Here is a 24,918-nt window from a genome sequence, read left to right as displayed (position 1 = left end):
CACCTATTGAGCGATATCAACCAGAATCTTGTTTGTTTTCCTAGTTTGTGTTTAACTAGAATGGGAAGCCCAAACAGAACTGGACTTGAACTCCAGAGGGCTCAGGTTCATGGTGAAATCTCAGAGGACACTGAGAGCTTAATAAGCAAAAATACAATTTGATGTAATAGAATTTTACATGGTAGAGACGCACAAAATACTTTTTTTTTTTTTTTATCCTTGGGGGTGGATGACTGAGATTTATGTTTTACCTGGGGCTAGATCACCGCAGCTCAATGCGCAACAGGAAGGCCCTTCTTAACCACTTCAGCTCCGGAAGATTTACCCTCCTTCATGACCAGGCCATTTTTTTTCATGCAATCCAGCACTGTTACTTTGACAATTGCGCGACCGTGCGACGCTGTACCCAAATAAAACGGTAAATTTTTTCCCACAAATAGCGTTTTCTTTTGGTGGTATTTGATCACCTCTGCTGTTCTTCTTTTTTGCGCTATAAACAAAAAAGACAGACCATTTTGAAAAAAAAAAGTTTTCTTTTACTTTCTGCTATAAAACATATCCAATTAAATTTTTTCTTTAAAAGAAATCTAATTTCTTCATCAATTTAGGTCAATACGTATTCTGCTACATATTTTTGGTAAAAAAAAAAAAATAATCTCAATAAGCGTATATTGATTGGTATGTGCAATATATAGCATCTATAAACTCTGGGATATATTTATGGAATATTATTTTTTTTTTTACTGGTAATGGTAGGACTGCGACATTGCTACAGACAAATCAGACACTGAGTGACACTTTTGTGGGGACCAGTGACACTAATACTGTGATCAGTGCCAAAATAGATGCACTGTCACTGTACTAATGACCAGTGGTGACTGGTGGGTTTTTCTTTTGGGGGGGCGGCAAACAAGTCCCCCTTCTCTCCGGGCGGCACTAACAGCACTGCCCCCCCAACACCACACACACGAACCCCCCCCTCTGGGAGGCCGGCTGACAGGTACAATCTAGGGCAGGTGGGCTGTGGGGTCCTCTCCTCCTCTCCAGGGGTGCGAACAGCGCCTCCAGTGTTTGCTGCTCCCGCGGCTTCCTGCGCTGTATGTTCCTCAATAGGATCGCCTGAAGCTTTGGCCAATTGGGAAACGGGTCTCATGACCTGCCTCCTGATTGGCGGGGAGGAACTTTAGTGTGAAAATATAGAAAACAAGAAAAGAAAACAAGATAAGATAAGATTTCCTTTTTTTTTGTGTGAAAATAGCGAAAACTGGGATCGGGGGGCATTGCTCTGCGCCCCAAGGCCACACTTTTAGAGCCCATTAGAGCCTCTGACTACCTAATGTTATTTGACATTCATTTTTATATGTCCAGTATTTTGGGGTATTTTCTTTTAACTATGGAGGAGGGGATATTGTACTGATATGGAGATGTCCTTTTGTTTTTTTCTAGCCTTGATGAAGGGGGCATTTTTGGGGACCACCCCCTTCTCCCAAGCACATTGGATACTTTTTAGATTGTCCCCCTGACTCCTATTGAAATAAAGTTGTATCTGGACCTTTTAGCAGTAGTGTGGTGTTTTTAATTTTTGCTAAGCTTACAAAAATCTGATAGAGGATCTAATCCTAAGAGGTTATTCATACCACAACATACAGAAAATGCCCTGCTGTTCTCCCCACGCCCCCCCTGCCCACCCCACTGCCCCCCCTGCCCACCCCACTGCCCCCCTGTCCACCCCACTGCCCTCCCGTTAACCCCACCAAATCCCTGTTCACCCTACTGCCCCCCTGTCAACCCCACCACCACCCCCCATTCACCCCACTTCTCCCCTAACTTGAAAACCACCCTCCTATCCACCTCACCAAACCCCCGTTCACCCCACCAACCCCCCCATTTACCCCACTGCTCCCCTGACTTGAACATCACCCTCCTATCCACCTCACCAAACCCCTGTTCACCCCACCAACCCCCCCATTCACCCCAATGCTCCCCTGACTTGAACACCACCCCCTTATCCACTTCACCAAACCCCCGTTCACCCCACCAACCCCCCCCATTCACCCACTGCTCCCCTGACTTGAAAATCACCCCCCTATCCACCTCACCAAACCTCCATTCACCCCACCCCTCCCCTGACTTGAAATCCACCCCCCTATCCACCTCACCAAACCTCCATTCACCCCACCCCTCCCCTGACTTGAAATCCACCCCCCTATCCACCTCACCAAACCTCCGTTCACCCCACCAACCCCCCTATTCACCCACTGCTTCCCTGACTTGAACACCACCCCCCTATTAACCAAACCCCCGTTCCCCCCACCAACCCCCCCATTCACCCCCCTGCTCCCCTGACTTGAACACCACCCCCCTATCCACCTCACCAAACCTCCATTCAACCCACCCCTACCCTGACTTGAAATCCACCCCCCTATCCACCTCACCAAACCTCCATTCACCCCATCAACCCCCCCACATTCACCCCACTGCTCCCCTGACTTAAACACCACCTTCCTACCCCCCCTCACCAAACCCCCGTTCACCCCCCCCATTCAACCCACTTCTCCCCTGACTTGAACACCACCCTCCTATTCACCTCACCAAACCTTCATTCACCCCACCAACCCCCCCATTCACCCCACTGCTCCCCTGACTTGAACAGCAACCCCCTATCCATCTCACAAACCCCCGTTCATCCCACCAACCCCCCCCCATTCACCCACTGCTCCCCTGACTTGAACAGCAACCCCCTATCCATCTCACCAAACCCCCGTTCATCCCACCAACCCCCCATTCACCCCACTGCTCCCCTGACTTGAACACCACCCCCCTATCCACCTCACCAAACCTCCATTCCCCCCACCAACCCCCTCCATTCACCCTACTGCTCCCCTGACTTGAACACCAACCCCCTATCCACCTCACCAACCCTCTGTTCATCCCACCACCCTGTCCACCCCACTGAATGTTGACATGTGTTTTTAATGTGTAGAACTGCATTTTTACCTGTGCCTTTCCTTCTGTACAAACCACAAATAGGGTCAAAATTCTAACATCTTTTCCTTTCTTTTATTATGATAGGCGTATGTTGCCATGTATTTTTGTTCATTACATAAAAATGCAGAAAAAAACTGTGAACAGGGCACATAGAAAATGATTGTTTAGCAGACATGGTTTGAATGATTCCTAGCCGTCTTCCTGTCAGTGATATGGGCCATGCACAGTAGACAGTGTTCTGAGCAGCTTGCAAGAAGCATTGCGCTCACCTCTGTTCTGCCTCCAGCTCCTCCAGTATATGGCTGTAGGTTCTTCACTGCAGCACAGCTAGCTAGGAGAGCAGAACAGAGATTGGGGCTGTGACAGCCATCGAGGACTGCAGGGGACCAGAAAAAGAGTGCAATGCCTCTGTGCTCTGTAAACTTCACAGAGGTGGTCAACTAATAAAGCCAGGTTCTGTATAAAATACTGCTTTGTGTATTGACATTCTGTCAGAAACCATGAAATCAGATCAAGACAGAAGTACAGTTAAATCACACCTGTTTAATAATAAAAGGAAAAAGAACAAACATAGTCAAAATATAGACAAAGTTCAGTAACTGGAACAGATAGTCAGCCAAGCCAGAAGTCAGGGATCAATGTAGTGGAACATCAAGCAGGATCTGGAGCCAGAAGGGATGTCAGCAAAGCAAGTCTTTAAACAGGAATGCAGGAGATGGTCTCTGTGATGTTGACCATGGCGAAGGCAGAGATCCTTTGGGCTGGATGGCTTAAGTAGGCAGGACTAACGAGCAGGATATCATCAACAGGTGAGTCAGTGTGGAGAGATAGGAGCTGGCAATTATCCAACAGCTTAGTGGCCAGCTCTGAGAAGGAAGGGCTGAGCCCAGCCCTGACACATACCTCCTTTAGAACCAGTTCCAATCTGCAATTTGCTGTAATGGTTTAGCTTTGCCAATTTACCATTTCTGGAATATGCACACTTTTGCTAGTCTAAGGTTACCAGTTTAAAAATGAAATTTGGGGTGCAAGGATCAGGATTAAGTAGCGCAAAAATTTCTGGTGTCTGGATTAAGTAATCCAGAGTGGAGGGGTCAGAAGGAAGTAACACAGAAAGTTCAGGGGTCAGGATTAAGTAACACAGAAAGGTCAGGATTAAGTAACAGCAAGATTAGGGGTCAAGAGTAAGTAACAGAGTTCAGGGATCAGGATTAAGAAACACCTAAAGAATTCAGGAGTCAAGGGTAAGTAACACACAGAGTTCAGGGGTCAGAATTAAGTAATGCACCGAGTTCAGGGGTCGAAGGTAAGTAATATTTAGGGGTCACATAGTTCATGGGTCAAGAGTAAGTAACACTTCTGACCCCTGATCTTTCTGTGGTACTTCATCCTGACCCCTGATCTTTCTGTGGTACTTCATCCTGACCCCTGATCCTTCTGTGGTACTTCATTCTGACCCCTGATCTTTCTGTGGTACTTCATCCTGATCCCTGATCTTTCTGTGATACTTCACCCTGACCCCTGATCCTTCTGTGGTACTTCATTCTGACCCCTGATCTTTCTGTGGTACTTCATCCTGACCCCTGATGTTTCTGTGGTACTTACGCCTGACCCCTGAGCATTCTGTGGTATTAACTCCTGACCCCTGATCTTTCTGTGGTACTTACGCCTGGCCCCTGAGCTTTCTGTGGTATTAACTCCTGACACCTGATCTTTCTGTGGTACTTCATCCTGACCCCTGATCTTTCTGTGGTACTTCATCCTGACCCCTAATCTTTCTGTGGTACTTCATCCTGACCCCTGATGTTTCTGTGGTACTAACTCCTGACCCCTGTTGTTACTGTGGTACTAACTCCTGACCCCTGATCTTTCTGCGGTACTTACTCCGGAGCCCTGATCTTTCTGTGGTACTTACTCCTGACCCCTGAGCTTTCTGTGGTACTTACTCCTGACCCCTGAGCTTTCTGTGGTACTAACTCCTGACCCCTGAGCTTTCTGTGGTACTAACTCCTGACCCCTGAGCTTTCTGTGGAACTAACTCCTGACCCCTGAGCTTTCTGTGGTACTAACTCCTGGCCCCTGAGCTTTCTGTGGTACTAACTCCTGGCCCCTGAGCTTTCTGTGGTACTAACTCCTGACCCCTGAACTTTCTGTGGTACTTCATCCTGACCCCTGATCTTTCTGTGGTAAAATCGTTTTGTAAGTAAATATCAGGGGTCAGGATGAAGTACCACAAAAAGATCAGGGGTCAGGATGAAGTATAACAGAAATATCAGGGGTCAGGATGAAGTACTACAGAACCACAGTACCACAGAAAGAAAAGGGGTCGGGATTAAGGACCACATAAGAATTCAGGGGTCAGGATTAAGTAACACATTAGAATTCAGGGGTCAAGGGTAAGTAATGCACTGAGTTCAGGGGTCGGGGGTAAGTAATATTTAGTGGTCAGGAGTAAGTAACACTGTGATGTTTAGGGTGTCAGCTCCTGGGGATAAATAAGAGATTGCCAATTGCCTGGGGATTGACCCCTTGCAACAGGGACTGTCCCTGAGAAATTGGGACAGATGGTAACCTTATGCTAATTGCTAATATAAGTATCCTTGGCAGTGGTATTGTTTTGTACCGACCTCTCCTGAGTCTTTATGCAGACTAGTGACCCTGATCTTTGTGTTTTGCAGTTAGTGAAGACAGCAGATCTCGACCCTCGCCAAAACTATGTGATAGGTTTCCACCCTCATGGTGTTCTGGTGGCTGGAGGCTTCACCAATTTCTGTACAAATGCCACTGGGTTCCCTGAGCTGTTCCCTGGGATTACACCATACCTGCTGATGTTACCGCTCTGGTTCCGAGCACCATTCTTTAGAGACTACATAATGAGCGGGGGTAAGTTCCATCTAAGTAGGTCAACAGAGTTCAGTGCATGCACACGAGGGGTAGATGGGGCTGAGATGCCACAGAAAATGAGTAAGGACTCGTGGCTTCTGGTTAATCAGCTGTATCGCATGGGACTGCACACATAGAACTCAAGGGCTGGCTACAAAGGCACTGCAATGAGGGGAGTTCATATGTTGGCAAACATAAAAGCTTCTTGATGGTCATTGGCAGATTGGCTGAATTCCAGACTTTCCTTCAGTCCTGAAAAGTTTTACAAGCTCCTCTACTGTACTGAAATAGCTTACTCTGGTTTCACTGCACACTGTGAGCTTCTTACAATGTGTATTAGAAGCTGCAGCCAGTCAGACAGAGCCCGATTCATTTGCTTGCAGGAGAACATCCAGCACCATCTAGTTCGGATCACAGTTCTTTCAACTATGGAGGCTCAGCATCATTGGTGGGTATTGCCTAGGGTGGTCTGCATGCAAATGTAGCCTGCCTAGGAACGCCCACTCCCCCAGACTAACATCCACCCATCCAGGGGCGGATCCAGAGTCTAATCTCGGGAGGGGCACTGCTATAAAATATGTTTTTTGGGGGGCAATTTATATGGGAAATGGCTGGTATTGGCGCTTCAATCATTACGGCACCATGGTTGTTATGGTGTCAGGATGATTGAAGCGCATTATTTCTATTAATACATTGTAATATAAAATGAAATGGTTCAACTCACCATATTGCAGAATCAGTGGGAGCCCTGAGGATGTCACTTGCCATGTCGCCTGCCACCAAATGTGGATTGTCACTTGTCACCAAATGCGGATTGTTACTTGCCACGTCACCTGCCACACATTGCGGATTGTCACTTGCCACGTAGCCTGCCACACATTGCAGATTGCCACTTGCCACGTCACCTGCCACACATTGCGGATTGTGACTTGCCACGTCACCTGCCACACATTGCGGATTGTCACTTGCCACGTCGCCTGCCATCAGATGCGGATTGCCACGTAGCCTGCCACACATTGCGGATTGCCACTTGCCACGTAGCCTGCCACACATTGCGGATTGTCACTTGCCACGTCACCTGCCACACATTGTGGATTGCCACTTGCCACGTAGTCTGCCACACATTGCGGATTGTCACTTGCCACGTCACCTGCCACACATTGCGGATTGTCACTTGCCACGTTGCCTGCCACACATTGCAAATTGCCACTTGCCACGTAGCCTGCCACACATTGCGGATTGTCACTTGCCACGTCACCTGCCACACATTGCGGATTGCCACTTGCCACGTAGCCTGCCACACATTGCGGATTGTCACTTGCCACGTCACCTGCCACACATTGCGGATTGCCACTTGCCACGTAGTCTGCCACACATTGCGGATTGTCACTTGCCACGTCACCTGCCACACATTGCGGATTGTCACTTGCCACGTAGTCTGCCACACATTGTGGATTGCCACTTGCCACGTAGTCTGCCACACATTGCGGATTGCCACTTACCACGTAGCCTGCCACACACTGCAGATTGTCACCTACTGGTGGTCTTTTGTTGGGTCCCAGAGTGAAGATAGGCAGCAGAGAGATGATGCAATCTCTCTGCTGCACACAGCTTCCTACACAGTGAGGGTGGAACTGGAGGGATGCAGGGCAGTGAGAGATGATGTCATCTCCCTGCTCCCCTGCCTGCTGGCTTCCTGATTGGCCAGCAGCCCTCCTAAGCCGCCCAGCTGCCCCCCCCTCACCCGTCCACTCAGCGTGGGTACCCGCGGAACCGGCCGCGCGGGTACCCGCGGAACCGACCGCGATTGGACCCGCGGAACCGGCCGCGGGTACCCTCGGAACCGGCCGCGATTGGACCCGCGGAACCGGCCGCGATTGGACCCGCGGAACCGGCCGCGGGTACCCGCGGAACCGGCCGCGATTGGACCCACGGAACCGGCCCGCGGGTACCCGCGGAACCGGCCGCGATTGGACCCGCGGAACCGGCCGTGCTGTCATTAGCTGGCGGTATTCTCGGAGGGGGCAATTGACCCGTTGCCCCCCCCTGGATCCGCCCCTGCACCCATCTAGGCATATTGATATTTGCATAACTCCAACCAAATTCCAGTCCACTGCTAGACATGTGCACTGCCAAAAAATGTGTTCGTTTTAGTTTCATTCATTTTTTTTATTTTATTTTTTCATTTTTTGGGTCATTCGTTATGATCAAAATGTGTTATTTAACCACTTCCCACCCGGCCAATGCACATATACGGCCGGGTGGGAGCCGTCTACTTCTGATAGGACGTTCAGGAACGTCCTTCAGAAGGAGCAGGATCGCGCGCGCGTGCCCGCGCAGCGGCACGATCCCGATGTGCTCGTGTCACCCAGACACGGCGCATCTCAGATCGGCAGGAGGGCTCTGTGATTGGCCCTCCTGATCACATGACGGCCGTGTCCAATCACGGCCGTCATGTGATGTAAACAAACAGCCGGTTGCTAGGCAATCGGCTCTCCTCTCCTCACACAGAAGTCATCGCTGAGGAGAGGAGAGCAGATCGCTGCAGCCGGCTGATGATCAGTGAGTATGGGCTGTTTTTTACAGCTTTTTACTCACTGATCACCAGTCTAGTGTAAACACACAACACATTACACAGTATAAACACACATGTCCCCAAAACATACATGTCCCCAAATAATAAAAACACCTGTCCCTAATAATAAAAACATGTCCCCCACATATGTCCCACTAAAATCACATGTCCCAATGATTATCTGCACACATATGTACGTGATCACCTGCACACATATGTACATGATCATTTGCGTACATATGTCCGTGATCACACAAACCAATTATTATACACTTAACGGAATTTTTTTTTACCAAAAACATGTAGCAGAATAAATTTTGGCTTAAATTTATGACAAAATTTGATTTTATTGGATTTCTTTTAAAATAGAAAAAATAAAATATTGTTTTTTTTCCAAATTTCCGCTTTTTTTTTGCGCTTATATCGCAAAAAATGAAAAATGGAGTCGTGAATAAATACCACCAAAATAAAGCTCTATTTGTGCAAACAAAATTTCATTTGGGTACAGTGTAGCATGACCGCGCAATTGTCACTGAAGCGCTAGAGCGATGAAAGCTGAAAATTGGGCTGGGAAGGAAGGGGGCGAAAGTGCCCTGTATTGAAGTGGTTAAAAAAAATTGAACATTTGAAAATCAGAATTTGGGAATTCGAAAATCCGAAAATAAGAAAGTTATTATGGATTTTCAAATTTTCTAACTAACTAGTTTATTAATAACTATTAAATTATATTTATTGGAATTTCCTTTCAAGTTTGGCTGTTGATGAACGTAACAAATACCGACATTACGAATTATCTGAAATAACCAATGTCGCATCTAAACGAATAGAACGTAACAAATTAATAATTATTAATAATAAAAATGTTTTATTATTATTAATTTGTTTATTTACATGCGGCATTCGTTATTTCAGGTAATTCGTAACTTCGGATAAATTTGTTACGTTCACTAACAGCCAAATTACGATACACAATACGAATTTATCGGAAGTTACAAATTATCCAAAATATCGAATGTTGCCTCTAAACAAAAGGAACGAATGAATTAATAATAAATAATAATATAAAGTTTTTATTATTATTTTTTCGTTCCGTTTCATTTGTTTAACTTCTGATAAATTCATATTCATTATGTTCACTAACAGCCGAATTTGAAAGGAAATTCCAATACCTCTAATTTAATAGTTATTATCAGTTATTATCAGTTATTACTTCCGATTTTCAAATTTCCGGGTTTTTGGATTTTTGCTTCTTTGAATTTTCAGGATTTTCGTTCTTATTTTCGGATTGTCTTCAAATTCCCGAATTTCCGAATTTTCTGAAAAATTAGTTAAACGGATATTTGCTCAACTCCAACCAAGTTCAAGTCCACTGCTAGACATGTGCACTGGCAAAAAACATGTTCGTTTTTGATTCATTCATTTTTTTTTTATTTGTTTTCGTTTTTCGAGTTTCATTCGTTATGATTGAAATTTGTTATTTTGAAAAAAATATAAAATTCGAAAATCCAAATTTGGAAATTCGTAAATCCAAAAATAAGAAAGAAATTAGAAAAAAAAAACTAATTAGTTAATAATTATTAAATTATAGGTATTAGAATTTCCTTTCACGTTTGTCTGCTAGTGAAAGTAACGAATACAAATTTATCCGAAGTTATAAATTATCTAAAATAACGAATGTCGCATCTAAACCAATGGAACATAACAAATTAATAATACATTTTTTTTTTATTATTATTATTTATTATTATTAATTTATTACATTGCATTAGTTTAGATGCAACATTCATTATTTCAGGTAATTCGTAACTTCGGATAAATTCGTATTTGTTACGTTTACTAAATAATAAATTCTAGGTATTGGAAACGTTCACTAACAGCCGAATTACGATACGCAATACAAATTTATCCAAAGTTATAAAATATACAAAATAACAAATGTTGCATCTAAACAAAAGGAACATAACAAATTAATAATAATAAATAATAATAATAAAAAGGTTTTATTATGATTTATTCATTCCATTCCATTTGTTTACATGCGGCATTCGTTATTCCGGATAATTCGTAACTTCAGATAAACTCATATTTGTTACGTTCACTAACAGCCAAATTTGAAAGGAAATTCCAATACCTATAATTTAATAAAAATTAGTAATAGTTATCATTGGTTATTACTTCGATTTTCAAATTTCCAGGTTTTTGAATATTCCGATTTTCGATCTTTCCGTTCTTTTGAATTTTTGGATTTTCGTTATTTTTTTCGGATTTTCTAATTTCTGAATCTTCACATTTCCTAAATTACAGAATTTCTTTTTTTTGTTTTTTTTAACCAAGCCAAAGTTTATTCAAACAAAGAGTGAACATAACAATACACAGTCAAAAACTGGTGCTACAGGCACCAAATATCAGGAAGGAGAACATAGTCTATGTCTGACACAGTATAAGAGAAGCCACAGTGTACACGGTACAATATCCATACGCAGTATACATGTAAACACTATAAAGCCCCCAGAGGGTCACATCAAAGAGGTGGTAACCCACCCCCTCCTCACACTTCCGACGCCCCATCACACACAGCTGTGGGAGCTCTCCAGCCACCTATCCCAAATTTTGTGAAATTTCAGTGGGCATCCTCGGTTAGAGTAAATTATTTTTTTGTATGGTACAGTCTGGTTGATGGCTCTCTTCCACTGCTGAATCGTTGGGGATTGGGGTTGAAGCCATAATTGAGCTATTTGCATCCTAGCAGCGAAGAGAGCCTCCTGAAGGAAGGTCCTAAGATACTTGTTCTCCTCCCGGAGGGGGAGGAGACCAAGAATACACTGCCGTGGGCAGAGAGTAAGGGGGGATCCCATATGGTCATGCAGAAATTGAATAATCTGTGCCCAGTACCGCTGTATGGGGGGACAGGTCCAAATGAGATGGTAAAAAGTGCTGGCCGCGTCACCACATCTAGGGCATACAGGGTCAAAGTCAGGTTTATATTTAGCTAGCCGAGTAGGGGTGACATAGGAGCGATGGAGTATATAAAGGTAAGTCTGTCCGACAGTTTGGGAGATACCTCAGATGACACCGCCAGGATCTCCCCCCAGTGTTCGTCTTCCACCTGTCCAATGTCAGCCTCCCACTTAGGTTAAAGATTGAAAGCATAAGCTGTGGCCCCAGGGGTAAGGAGATGCAGGTATATGGCAGAGATAAGTTTATGGGGATCATCCCCGAGAACCAGTCTTGCCAAGGGCAAGCCCGGCAGGGCCGGGGGCGCACTCCCAAACTGGGTCTGTAAGGCATGGCAGACCTGTAAATAGCGAAAAAATGCGTGGTTGGGAAGGCCAAATTCGTCCTTAAGTACTTGAAATGACTTGATACCGTGAGCTGTGTAAAGTTGAGACAGATAGATGACCCCTCTGCATATCCACACCTTGTAGTCCGGTATCCCCAGCATCTCAGGTAAGTCAAGGTTGTCTCAGAGGGGCATGTGTGCATGCAGAGGGGGGGCCCCAGATCTAAGCTGCGCCTCCCGCCAAACACGGGCATGATGCCCAGGCATGGTATGTTTAGACCCCGATCTGGAAAGACCTCTGTGTTTACAAAAGATAATTTGGAAGGGGTGTGCTATCACGTCCGTTACCGAGGTGCATACCAGGTGGGAGTATCTTGTTTTATCACAGGTGTTGAGGTATTATAGGTGGGAGAGCTGGGAGGCCAGATAGTACATCTCTAGATCAGGTAGTGCAGTTCCCCCAAGGTGGACAGGGCATTTGAGGGTCCGCCAGGCCAACTTATGCCTGGAGGAGCCCCAAATGAATGAGTTAAGGATTGATTCCATATCACGGAATAAGTGACGTGGTAGATAAAGTGGGGCATGCCAAAATAAATAGAGCAATTTGGGAAGGAGGATCATTTTTACAAGACCCAGTCGGCCCATGACCCCAAGAGGGAGCCTGGACCAGACCTGGGTCCTACGCTTCAAAAGGGGAAAGATGGGCTCAATGTTGAGGCTAACATAGTCCGCAGGGGAGCGAGAGCAGTGAATGCTCGAGAGGCAGCAGGGCCTGCGTTCTCGTGGGAGCGGAGACATCGATGGGAAGAACTTGGGACTTGGAACAATTGATACGGAGACCCGAGAAGGAACCAAAACGGCGAATCACGTCCAAAACCGCCATCAGGGATGGACCACCATCTTCCAAGTATAGCAACATGTCATCCGCATAAAGGCTGATAACCTCTGATAACTGCCCCATGCGGAGACCGCGAATGTCTGGGTGCGCTCTAATGGCAATAGCCAGGGGCTCCACTGCCAGCGCATATAGCAATGGCGAAATGGGGCACCCCTGACGCGTACCTCTGGAAAGGGAAAAGGGGCTAGAGATCTGTCCGTTCACCAGGATACGGGCAGTGGGGGCCTGATACAGGAGCTGTATCCAGCGCACGAACCTAGGGCCAAAACCAAACCTATGCAGGCATTCCCACAAATACCCCCACTCCACCGAATCAAATGCCTTAGAATTTTTCTTTTTTAAATGGGTTTTCGTTAATTCAAATATTTTCTGAATTAACGAACTTGTCGAATTTAGTCGAAAAAAACAAATTCCGAACGAAACAAATTGCACGTGACTACCCACTGCTTGCCAGGGCTGTTGACTATTAGGAGGCGTACTGAGGCTGGGCGCCGTGATGTTTTCAGGAAGCTCTATACAGCACCATGTCAGCCCCTCCCACATCCAAGCCATGATCTGCCTGCATTGTATAAAGAAACGCAGAGACCCAGTGATTACATTTACTGGGCCTAAAATAATGTAATGAAAACTGAAAGAAAGATTTTATATAAAAATATCCTCAGAATGTTGAGCAAGAGCAAAGGTAGAACATGGCGTGACTGAGCCTATTCAACATAATTGCCAGCATATTCTCTTGGGTAAACAAGAGTACAGTGTATGGGGGCGTATGCAAAAATTAGAACATTTTCTATTTCTTGCATACAACAGGACATGGGGTACATTGCCTGGTCTGTGCATTGGGATTTCTCTGAAAAATGGGGATGAACCAGCCCTAAAAACCCTATAGGGCAGGGGTCTCAAACTGGTGGCCCTCCAGCTGTCGCAAAACTACAAGTCCCATCATGCCTCTGCCTCTGGAAGTTATGCTTGTACCTGTCAGCCTTGCAATGCCTCAAGGGACTTGTAGTTTCGTAACAGCTGGAGGGCTGCCAGTTTGGGACCCCTGCTATAGGGATTCTAGCTCTTACCTAGAACTATCCAAAACTAAGAAAAAAGGTTTTTGGTGGAATGCACTTTACATCTATACAATGGCAATAAAAAATATGTGAACCCCATTGGAAATAACTGGTTTTCTGTTGTAGATTGCCATAAAATGTGATCTGATCCTCATCTAAGTCACACTAGTGGATGCCTAACAGTGGCGGCCGGTGGTATTCTTTTTTGGGGGGGGCGGCAAACAGTAACAATCCCCCCCCCCTCAGTTGGTCGGTCAGGTGCGTCTGATGCACTTACCGCATCTATGGTGGGCAGCGCTTCTCCCGGCCTTCAACGGCGGCTTCCCCTGCTCTTCACAGACATCGTGGCAGCTTCCGTTTTCCTCCCTCCTCCTCGGCAGCCAATTGGGACTCTTCTCATTTCATCCAATCAGAAAACAGGTCTCAGACCGGCTTCTGATTGGCCGTATTGAGGATCAGTGTTTCACTAGAGAATATGCATTCACTGTTGTAACACAATGCACTGCTCCCCGCCACTGTAATTCACGCGCTTGGCATCCTGAAAGGGGCCGGACGCATGAATAGTGGGTGGTGGTGTCCTGTCAGAATAGCGGCCATGGATTGAGCATGTGGGTGGCGGTCGTGGATAGAGGCGGTGGCACTCCGGCTCCCTTAATGGACAGGCCGCCACTGATGCCTAAACACTTTGAGATTGCTTTGTATACCTTTCCAGCCCTATGCAGATCAACTACTCCTTTTCACAAGGCATGATTCACATCAGCTGATGCTTCTTATGAACAGCAATCCTAAAATTGTTTGTTTTTTTATCAATCAAAGTAGCTTTAAACCACACCACAAAACTCATTTCAATAATTGGAACCAGGTGTGCAAACTAGTGGCTTCAATTCGCTTTTGTTGAAGTAATTAGTTCATGGGTTCACTTACTTTCTGATTGTTACTTGGTATCAGGAATAAGGATGAGCCGAACACCCCCCTGTTCGGTTCGCACCAGAACCTGCAAACAGACCTAAACTTCGTGTGAACTTTAGAACCCTATTAAAGTCTATGGGACTCGAACGTTCAAAATCTAAAGTGATAATTTTAAAAGCTAATATGCAAGTTAATGTCCTAAAATGTGCTTGGGGACCTGGGTCCTGTCCCAGGGGACATGGATAATTCAAAAAAAAGTTTTAAAAACGGCTGTTTTTTCAGGAGCAGTGATTTTAATAATGATTAAAGTGAAACAATAAAAGTGTAATATTCCTTTAATTTTCGTACCTGGGGGGTGTCTATAGTATGCCTGTGAAGGGGCGCATGTTTCCTGTGCTTAGAACTGTCCCTGCACAAAGTGTAATTTCTGCAGGAAAAAAAGTCTTTTAAAATCACTTGCGGCTATATTGTCGGCTCCCGTAATACAGAGAACACTCAATGAGTGTTCTCTGTATTACGGGAGCCGACAATTCATTAATTGATAAAAAAAATTTTTTAAAAAAAAGCGTGGGGTTCCCCTAAATTCAATTACCAGGCCCTTCAGGTCTGGTATGGATATTAAGGGGAACCCCACGTCAAACTAAAAAAAAAATTGACGTGGGGGTCCCTCTAAAAATCCATACCAGACCCTTTATCCGAGCACGCAACCTGGCAGGCCGCAGGAAAAGAGGGGAAACGAGAGAGCGCCCCCCCCCCCTCCTGAACCGTACCAGGCCACATGCCCTCAACATTGGGAGGATACTTTGAGGGTCTGTGAACCCTCAAAGCACCATGTCCCCATGTTGATGGGGACAAGGGCCTCATCCCCACAACCCTGGCCAGTGGTTGTGGGGGTCTGCGGGCGGGGGGCTTATCAGAATCTGGAAGCTCCCTTTAACAAGGGGACCCCCAGATCCTGGCCCCCCTGTTTAAAAATGGTAAGGGGGAAACCTGCGTTACATCAGAGGGGGGCGGGGTCACCCATACGTCATTGGGGAACCCCTGACTTCCCTCACTAGCGTCAGAGGGGGCAGGGTCAGGTGACGGGTGGCCCCGCCCTCCTAATATAAGAAACGTCAGGCGCTGGGCTCCCCGCAGTGTCTCCTCAGTGGAGACAGAAGATGGATGCATGGATGGACTGCGCTGGACTGAAAATCACCCGCCGCTGGATCAGATCAGCCATCGCTGGACCCCAGAGAGATGTTCATCCGTCGCTGGATAGCAAGAGTGGATTACCACCGCTGGAATCTTTTTTTTTTTTTTTTTTAAAGTGTGTTTGTCTTATTTAACCATTTTTTACACTTTCTTTGTGAAATGGTAGGGGTACTTTTGTACCCCCTTACCATTTCAAACAGGGGGGGCTTCCAGATTCTGATAAGCCCCCTGCCCGCAGACCCCCACAACCACCGGCCAGGGTTGTGGGGATGAGGCCCTTTTTCCCATCAACATGGGGACATGGTGCTTTGAGGGGTCACAGACCCCCAAAGCATCCTCCCAATGTTGAGGGCATGTGGCCTGGGATTGGTCGGGAGGGGGGGTGCTCTCTCGTCCCCCCCCCCTCTTTTCCTGCAGCCTGCCAGGTTGCGTGCTCGGATAAAGGGTCTGGTATGGATTTTAGGGGGACCCCCACATCATTTTTTTTTTTAATTTGACACGGGGTTCCCCTTAATATCCATACCAGACCTGAAGGGCCTGGTAATTAAATTTAGGGGAACCCCACACTTTTTTTTTTTTTATCAATGAATGAATTGTCGGCTCCCCTAATACAGAGCACACTCATTGAGTGTTCTCTGTATTATGCCGCAAGTGATTTTAAAAGACTTTTTTTCCTGCAGAAATTACACTTTGTGCAGGGACAGTTCTAAGCACAGGAAACATGCTCCCCTTCACAGGCATACTATAGACACCCCCCCCCCCCCCCGGTATGGAATTTAAAGGAATATTATACTTTTATTGTTTCACTTTAATCATTATTAAAATCACTGCTCCTGAAAAAACGGACGTTTTTAAAACTTTTTTTTGCATTGATCCATGTCCCCTGGGGCAGGACCCGGGTCCCCAAACACTTTTTAGGACACTATCTTACATATTAGCCTTTAAAATTAGGACTTTAGATTTCTCCCATAGACTTGTACAGGGTGTTCCGGCTTTTCGAATTTGCTGAGAACAGCCCAAATTGTTCACTGTTCGCTGAACAGGCGAACAGGCAATGTTCGAGTTGAACATGAGTTCGACTTGAACTCTAAGCTCATCCCTAATCAGGAAGCAAATTTGGGACTTGCATGAAATACGTATTTTATTCTCTTTCCTCTGAATCAGTTTGGAGATTTGTATGTGTGTCTAACTACCTACCCCTCATTTTTATCCTTTCCTAGGACTGATCCCCTCTGACAAAGAGAGTGCTTCCTATTTGCTGAAGGACAAGAAGGGTGGAAAAGCAGTAGTCATCGCAGTGGGTGGAGCTCCGGAGTCACTGGATGCAAGACCTGGTGCTTTCACATTGCTACTAAAAAACAGGAAAGGATTTATTAGGCTGGCCATACAACATGGGTAATGCTATTTAACCCTTTCGCTGTTACAGACTTTTTTTTCAGTTTTTTGAACATGCTAAAAAAAACATATTTTAGGCCTGAAGTTTACAGTACATAAAACCCCCAAAACATATATTTTCTGAAAGCAGACACCCTAGAGAATTTTAATGTTGCATGATTTTAGTTCAACAATTTAGGAAATGCAAAATTTTGGTAAAAAATACACTAAAGTTCATTTTAGGGCACACAAACACAATAAATTACCCACTTTTTTGCTAAAATATTGAAGATAAGGTTGCACCAAGTAACTTCTTTCCCATCACAATAAACCTTTAAATTGTGTGCACCCATGAATGGCAACAAACTACAGTACCCTGTATTTTACATAAGTGTTGCTGTAAAAGCCCCTACAGGTAGGATTGCCACCTCATCCCTTTAAAACCGAACACATATTACGATTAATTACGACACAGATTAATTAATCTGTAGCGGATTAACTGCTTACCGACCAGCAACTGTGACAGGTCGGCTCTCCTGCGCAAACTGTTGTAGGTGTATGTCGGTCTTTGCATAGGAAATAGCAGGCGCTTGCTGCGGGAATTTTACTTATTGATGGGACACCCAAGCCCAGGACAATGCACGCAATTGCCTTGATTAAATCAACTTTACACCAGAAGCTCCACCTCAGGTCCTCTGATTATATCAGAGGTACCTCCATCACATCGTATTTTTGAGGGTGGCTACCTTTGTTCTCCATGGTCCCACTGTAGGTAGGAATCCTCTCTTGCTCACTCCTGAGATGGACTATGGGGAAAGGAGAGATTCAGGAGCCAATAAATAGTGAGTGTGTATGGATTATTTTTTGGAGAATAAGCATATTGTTCCCTGGGATGAAGAAAAAATATTATTCTTGCAGTAGGGGCCCTGTATCCTGTTGAATATTTGCGAGGTCTAAGGGGAGCAGAACATGTGCAAGGGTCCCGCTATGGGACTGTAATAAACATTTTCAGTTTTGCAGAAACACACTATAGTCTATTTGACATGATCTCCTACGGATGTAGTTCACATTTTTTAATTTTATGGAAATGGCCGGGGGATTTTTTTCTGGGTTTTGGTTCCATAGACTTCAATGGATCAAAAATGCGTATTGAAAATGCAAAATGCACCTGCAATATACAAACCGCTTGCAGGGGGCATTACCAGGGATGTTAAGAAGCAATCAGGCGGTTGCACAACTGGCAAATTGCTTTAGTCTGACAGTCAGCTTGTCTGATATACACACACTCCCAGTGGCTGCAGACTGCAGGAGTGTGGGTAAACCCCCCCCGCTGTAAAGTCTGTACGATGTACGTACCTGGGCTTAAAAGGGTTAAAGTGTTGTGAACCTTAACAATGAACTTCTCCTATTTGATCTATTTTGGTATGTTAACTACATGGAAAGTGTTTTGTTACATCTATTCAATGAGTGCAAAAATAAAAAGAAACAATACCACAGAGTTATAAATCACTGGATTGGAAAAGACCAAATAAGACCGTTCAAAATTTGCATGAGCGGACTTGACCACACACGGCGAACGAACAGTCCGCTGAAAACTTGCGCGATGACGTGAACGGCGCGTACGACGGGACGAGAAATTCGGCGTCCGATACACTGCAATGCAACCTTCGCCGTGTAAATTCTTTCTGAGCATGCGCGAGACTTAGTTTGCTGAACAAGCCTACACACGAGCGGACTGTTCGCTCAAACCAAGTTTCAGCGGACAGTCTTACGGAAATTCCGAAAAACTTTGTTCGTCAGACTGTCCGCTGAAACTGTCCGCTGAAGCCCACACACGAGCGGACTGTCCGCTGAAACACTGTTCAGCGGACAAAGTTGGACGAACAGTCCGCCCGTGTGTACGCGGCCTGTCAGTTTTTTGGGGGGGTTTTTTGCATGCCAGTCTCTATTTTGAATGCGAATAGGTTACTAAAGTACGAAAATTCTCATACAACAGAAATTTTTTTTGCAAGTTATGAAACGTATTTGTATTGTCTTTTCTGTGCTAATTAAACAAATGTATGATCTGGTATCGTACAAGAAAAATGTTTATGTTGGAATTGTAATGATCAGATTATCGTACGATCACGTGGAAGGTGGAATTTTACATCCATTTTTCTCATCGTCTGTACGAGGCTTTAGGTACACACTGCGAAAAAAATAAAAAGCAGTTTAATTATCAACATATGATAAAAAAGCAATTTACCTTCTAATAAAGGTCCTATAATATAAGAGTAAATAATATACCCCCGGAACATATGAAAATTCCAGAATACCACCCCTAAACATAAGACATTTTTTTTAAATGGAAGCCTTACAGCAAAAAAAAACAAAAAAACAACTTACGATTTTTGGGACAGCAGCTAAAATGAACCACTGATCTCAAATCAATCACAAAAAATGAAAGACAAAAAAGCCTCAATAATAACAAAATGCAACAAAACAGTTGATTATTAACAATCATAAATAAAGTACAGTATCCTAGTTGCCCCCTAATTTCTCCCTATGCAGGTTGTCATCCTTCCATACAACAGCTTTCAATTGACTGACACAATGGCTGCTTTCTGGCCCCCCCCCCTCCTTTTTAAAGTAAGCCCCCCCCCCCCATGCTGGACATAGTTGAAAAGCCATGCACTGCATTATGATTTGAAAAAACTTCTCCTGGGCGAATTAAGAAAAACATTTGCCAGGACCGCGAATCCCAAACCTGCAAGATTCACCTCAAACCCACAGTAAGGCCCCTTTCACACATGCGAACATTATGTCCATATTTCATCCATCCGTTTGCGGATGAAATACGGACATACATGCATTCCTATGGGATAACAGGTGTCTGCGGATGAACATCCGCAGACACCCGATATCGTCCGCCTTCCGCAATTGTCCGATTCTGCAGACGGAGGAAAATCCTATTTTTCTATCCGTCTGCAGAGCGGATTGGATGAACACGGACAGACGGTCCGTGCTCATCCGATCCCCATAGAGGAGAGCGAAGAGCTGACAGGGCGGTCCCTGCACAGTGTGCTGGGACCGCCCTGTTATCCGCCAGCTCAGCGGGGACAACGGAGCGATCCCGGCTGAGCAAGCGGATTATCACTGGACGGATCATTACTGATACGTCCCGTGTGAAAGGGGCCTAAGGATGAACCTGAACATCATCCCTAATAATCACAGTTCTGTCTTGGCAGTTTATTTGAGGATATTAGGCAAGCACTGAACACATGGACATTTATTTTTTGTTTGTCACTTTTTGTTTCAATAAAAATTTATTAGACAAAGAATGAACATATAACATGTAACATATTCCATGCAGTGCTACAGAAAAAGGGGAATGGTTTATCCCAGCAGAATATCACCTCTAGAGGTCTACTGTACTAGGTATAGGGTTCTAAGCATATGAGAAGACCTTCAACTGCGCATAAGACGTTGGTAGAGTCAAGGTATGCACTCTGATGGGGATTCAAGGTTGTAGAAATGCATGGATGAAACCAAGGAGAGAAAGAAGAGAAGCAAGGGAAAGTAGGGGTCCATAAAGGAAGAGGTGGGGGGGGGGGGGGGTGTTGGCATGCGTGGTATTGAAACCGCAAAGATTATGACTATATCATATGGGTCTCACCACATGGACATTTAAAGCCCAGATCTAGACAAAATGTTTTACTTAATTTTGGATAGATTTGGCCAAATATTATCCAATTGGGGTGTAACAGGCCAAAAAAAGAAAAATGCCTGAAATTCAGCTTCGGGTTGGATTTTTGTGCCGTTTTTGTTGCAATGACACTGTTTATCCATTCTGAAATGAACTTATCAAAGGCTTTGCAGATATTGCTGAAACTAAGATTAAATAATGTCTGCCTGTTTGGGACCTTAAGACTTTACTATATGTAATATAAAATGTATATTCTTCTATGTATTTCTGTCCAGGGCTTCCTTGGTTCCAGTATTTTCCTTTGGGGAAAATGAGCTCTTTGACCAGGTGGACAATCCCAAAGGCTCTTTCCTCAGAAAGATGCAGGAGAAGCTGCAGAAGATGATGGGGGTGGCCCTGCCTTTGTTCCACGCTCGAGGAGTTTTTCAATACAGCTTCGGTCTGATTCCCTATCGGAGACCAATTCACACCATTGGTATTTTATTTTTCCTTCTAGAGATTTAAAAAAATAAGTTTTATTGTTTTTCTGATCAGCTACGACTAATCTAAAGTAGCATTTTTTTTTCAGTCATGTTCCCTTTTAAAAAGTATTCAACAATCTCGAGGCACCCCCAGTCTATAATGTAAAAAATTCAAAGTTTACTTATCAGTGGGACACCCGAGGCCAGGACAATGCATGCAAATGTCTTGATGAAATCAACTTTACACTAGAAGCCCCCCCTCAGGTCCTCTGATTATATCAGATGTCCCTCCATCACATCAGAGTAACCCTTCACATCAGAAGCCCCCCATGACATCAGAGGTCCCTCCATCCCCATTAAGTCATAGTATTTGCGCCCCCCCCCGATCACCTCAGAGACCCCTGTCAGACCACCCTCATCATTTCGGAGCCCCTCCATCACAGAGCCCCCAATCACACAGTCCCCCAATCAGAGCCCCCTGATCACGTAGTTCATTAATCACAGGCTCTCCAACAGGCCTTAAACCAGGGCAGACTTGGTCCCATGCTTCCTGGTGGAGAAACACTGATCTAGAGCATTGGGCTTTCTAAGAATGACATTACATGCTTCATTATGCATTAAAAAAAAACATTCTAGGTGTAAAACACAATGATCATCCTCCTGGTTTAAATGTCATAGGGCTAATACTGGGGAAATTTCCTCCTGAGTGGGACAGGAATTTGTAAATTCCACCATTAGTTACATAATTAGTCTGGTTGAAAAAAGACACAAAACCTTCTAGTTCAACAAAAAAAATAATTTTTTACAATCCTATATACACAATTCTATACCCACAGTTGATCCAGAGCACAAAAAAACAGCAAAGCATGATCCAATTTGCTCCAGCAGGGGAAAAACTTCCTTCCTGATCCCCCAAGAGTCAATCGGATATTCCCTGGGTTGATGGTTCACAAAACAAGAAAAACCCTATCTGGGTTCTAGCCCTTCCCCACTTTATCCAAAGTTAAAGTGGAAGTAAACCCTCCTATCATTTTCAGTCAAGGAAGCTGCCATCTTGGCCTCTAATAATTCTTCAACTGCCATAATGCTGCACATGTGATCAGTTATGACACCAGCCATTGGATGGTTTGAAAGTTTGGTTGAGAGCACAACCAATGTGAAAGATAGCATTTCCGGCATGCCGGGAATGTAAGTGTTTTTTGAAACTGGGTTTACTCCCGCTTTAAGAATGTTTTGTCTAGAATTCTACTTTAATGTTGACCTAACATCAAAATTGTCATGTTAAAGTTCAGCACACTAAGTGATGTGTAAGTATAACGCCTCTCCAGGTGTTTATTAACTCTCATTAAGATCACAGTACTCCCTTTGACATTGCTTTTCTGTCCACAAGGATGAAGCCATCTTTGTTCAGGCATCATCCACAGTCACTATCTACTTCCTCGACTGAGATGCTGGCTCAAAGATGGCATTGTCCGGGGCCGTCTTTAAGGCAGGGCAAAAGGGACAGCTGCCTTGGGCCCTGTTATTGTTGTGGGGCCCAACACAGCTGCCTCATACTTGCCAACTATCCCAGTTTAAATTCCCTCGTCTTTTGAGGTTGTTCTGTTACTAATGCTGCCCTAGTGTGGGGTGCAGAGGTAGGCAGAGAAGGAATTACAGTTTGGGGTGCACAGGTGAGCAAGGAGGGGATGTATGGAGGTAAGGAAGGTGGGTGCTAAGATGAATAGAGGAGGCAGGTAGAGTTAAAGGGGAGGGGGATTGGAGTGGAGAGGATGGGGGAGGTTTGGCATGCAGAGGTTGGCATGGGCTTTAGGATTCAAAGGTGTACTGACAGGGTGGATAAAGATGTAGGTCACCTATAGGGCAGCCTATTCATTTCAATGGGCCACTCTGTGCACTACAAATGGGGAAGAAAGCCCCAAACCCTTTTTCAAAATCACGCGGTTCCAAGGCACATGTCAGCAGATGCGTGAAGGTGTCATTAACAATTAATGGCACTGCTGTGTATCTGCTAAAGGGTGCACATTTCTGTAGTGTTAGGAAAGTGATTTTGCATGCGTTCCCGACACACACAAATGTGAGCGCAGGTTAAATGTCTCGGTTACATTGGTGGTCAGTGTAAATCTTCTCATTACATTGGTGCTTGGTGTAGAATCCTTTCATTCACACTAGTGGCCAGTCTGAATGTCCATCTCACATTGGTCAGTGTAAATCCCACCTAATATTGGTGGTTTCTGTGAATGCTTCTATCAGATTAGTGGTCAGTGTAAACCCCTATTACATTAGTGGTCAGTGTAAACCCCTATTACATTGGTGGCCAGTGTTGAAACTCCTCTTTATATCGGTAGTCGTTAAAAAAAAATCAGCATTGCCATTGATCACTCCCCCCCCCCCCCCCAAGCACCGCCATTGATCCCAGGAGTCCTAGGATCCCTAGGAGTTTTCTGTCTATTGATGGGACCCCTCTCCTCCCCAGTCCATGGTTTGCAGGCAGTGAGGAGATGATGTGTTGTAACCTCTAGCAACCAATCAATAAGCAGTAATGATGTGCAGTAACCTCTAGCAACCAATCGGTGAGCAGTATTGATGTACAGTAATCTCTAGCAACCAATCAACAAGCAGAAATCATGTGCTGTAACCTCTGGTAACCATTCGGCGAGCCATAATGTGTGCTGCAACCTATAGCAACCAGTCAGTGAGCAGTAATGATACTGTAACCTCTGGCAACCAATCGCAAATGCTGCCTGATCTGATTCAGTAAAAGGATTTTGAGTCTAGCTGCTATTTATTGTATGTCTTAGAGCAGGTGGAGAGGGAAACTGCATGGAGGGGGTTCAAGAAAATTTTTGCCCTAGGGTCCAATCAATATTAAAGATGGCCCTGACACAGTCATGTGAATAGTGGTGCCTGTGCAGTTCTTGGATATTTTCACAAACATCTCACACAAATTAGCCCTGCTGCAGCCTCTCACTTTGTGACTCTGATCACTGGGGGAGAGGAGACTAAGAAAATGCTTCCATCTGCCTGCAGCAGACTGATGATATCTTTTTAGCCTAGGCGAAGTCACTGGATTAGAGTTTTAATGATAAAAATTAAAGCTTTTGAAAAATGATACTGTTGTGCATTGTAATTTACAGTATCAAGGATGTATTAATACAGACATGTAAGGTTAAAGTGATTGTAAAGGATAGTTTTTTATTATTTGTTTAAATAACAAACATATCATACTTACCTCCACTGTGCAGCTCGTTGGCCCCGAACCTTGTCTTCTGGGGTCCCCCGGTGGCTCTAGAGGCTCCTCCCCGTATCAGATAAGCGCTCCCCCTTGGGGTTACCTTCAGGGTGCGCTCCTGAATCCAGCATTTGCGTCCATAGACATGAATGCTGGACTCGCCCCACCCCCCAGTGCCCACATCATTGGATCTGATTGACAGCAGTGGGAGCCAATGGCTCTATCCAATCAAGAGTCGGGAAACCATGGAGAGAGGGAGAGCGCGTCTCCGCTGACAAAAATACGGGGCTCAGGTAAGTTTAAAACGGGGGGCTGCCAGGTGTTTTTTCACCTTAACGCATAAGATGCATTAAAGTGAAAAAACATGAGGGTTTACAACCCCTT

The 24,918-nt window shown here is 44.9% G+C and overlaps 1 protein-coding gene across 3 annotated transcripts in view; it reads left to right on the top strand.

The window, feature by feature from the left end:
- MOGAT2 (monoacylglycerol O-acyltransferase 2) overlaps nt 1-24,918 on the top strand; it is a 189,335-nt gene that overhangs the window by 110,375 nt on the left and 54,042 nt on the right. For all 3 annotated transcript variants that reach the window (XM_077451440.1, XM_077451439.1, XM_077451441.1), the window contains exons 3-5: nt 5,667-5,871; nt 17,003-17,177; nt 21,117-21,316. In XM_077451440.1, coding sequence (XP_077307566.1) covers nt 5,667-5,871; nt 17,003-17,177; nt 21,117-21,316 — 580 coding nt within the window. The remainder of the gene's footprint in view (nt 1-5,666; nt 5,872-17,002; nt 17,178-21,116; nt 21,317-24,918) is intronic.

Source organism: Lithobates pipiens, unplaced genomic scaffold, assembly GCF_037356315.1.
Source record: "Lithobates pipiens isolate NorthernLeopardFrog02 unplaced genomic scaffold, aLitPip1_a1.2 Scaffold_23, whole genome shotgun sequence".
Lineage (NCBI taxonomy): Eukaryota > Metazoa > Chordata > Amphibia > Anura > Ranidae > Lithobates > Lithobates pipiens.
Note: the sequence above shows the minus strand (reverse complement) of the source record. Positions and strands in the feature narration are given on the sequence as shown.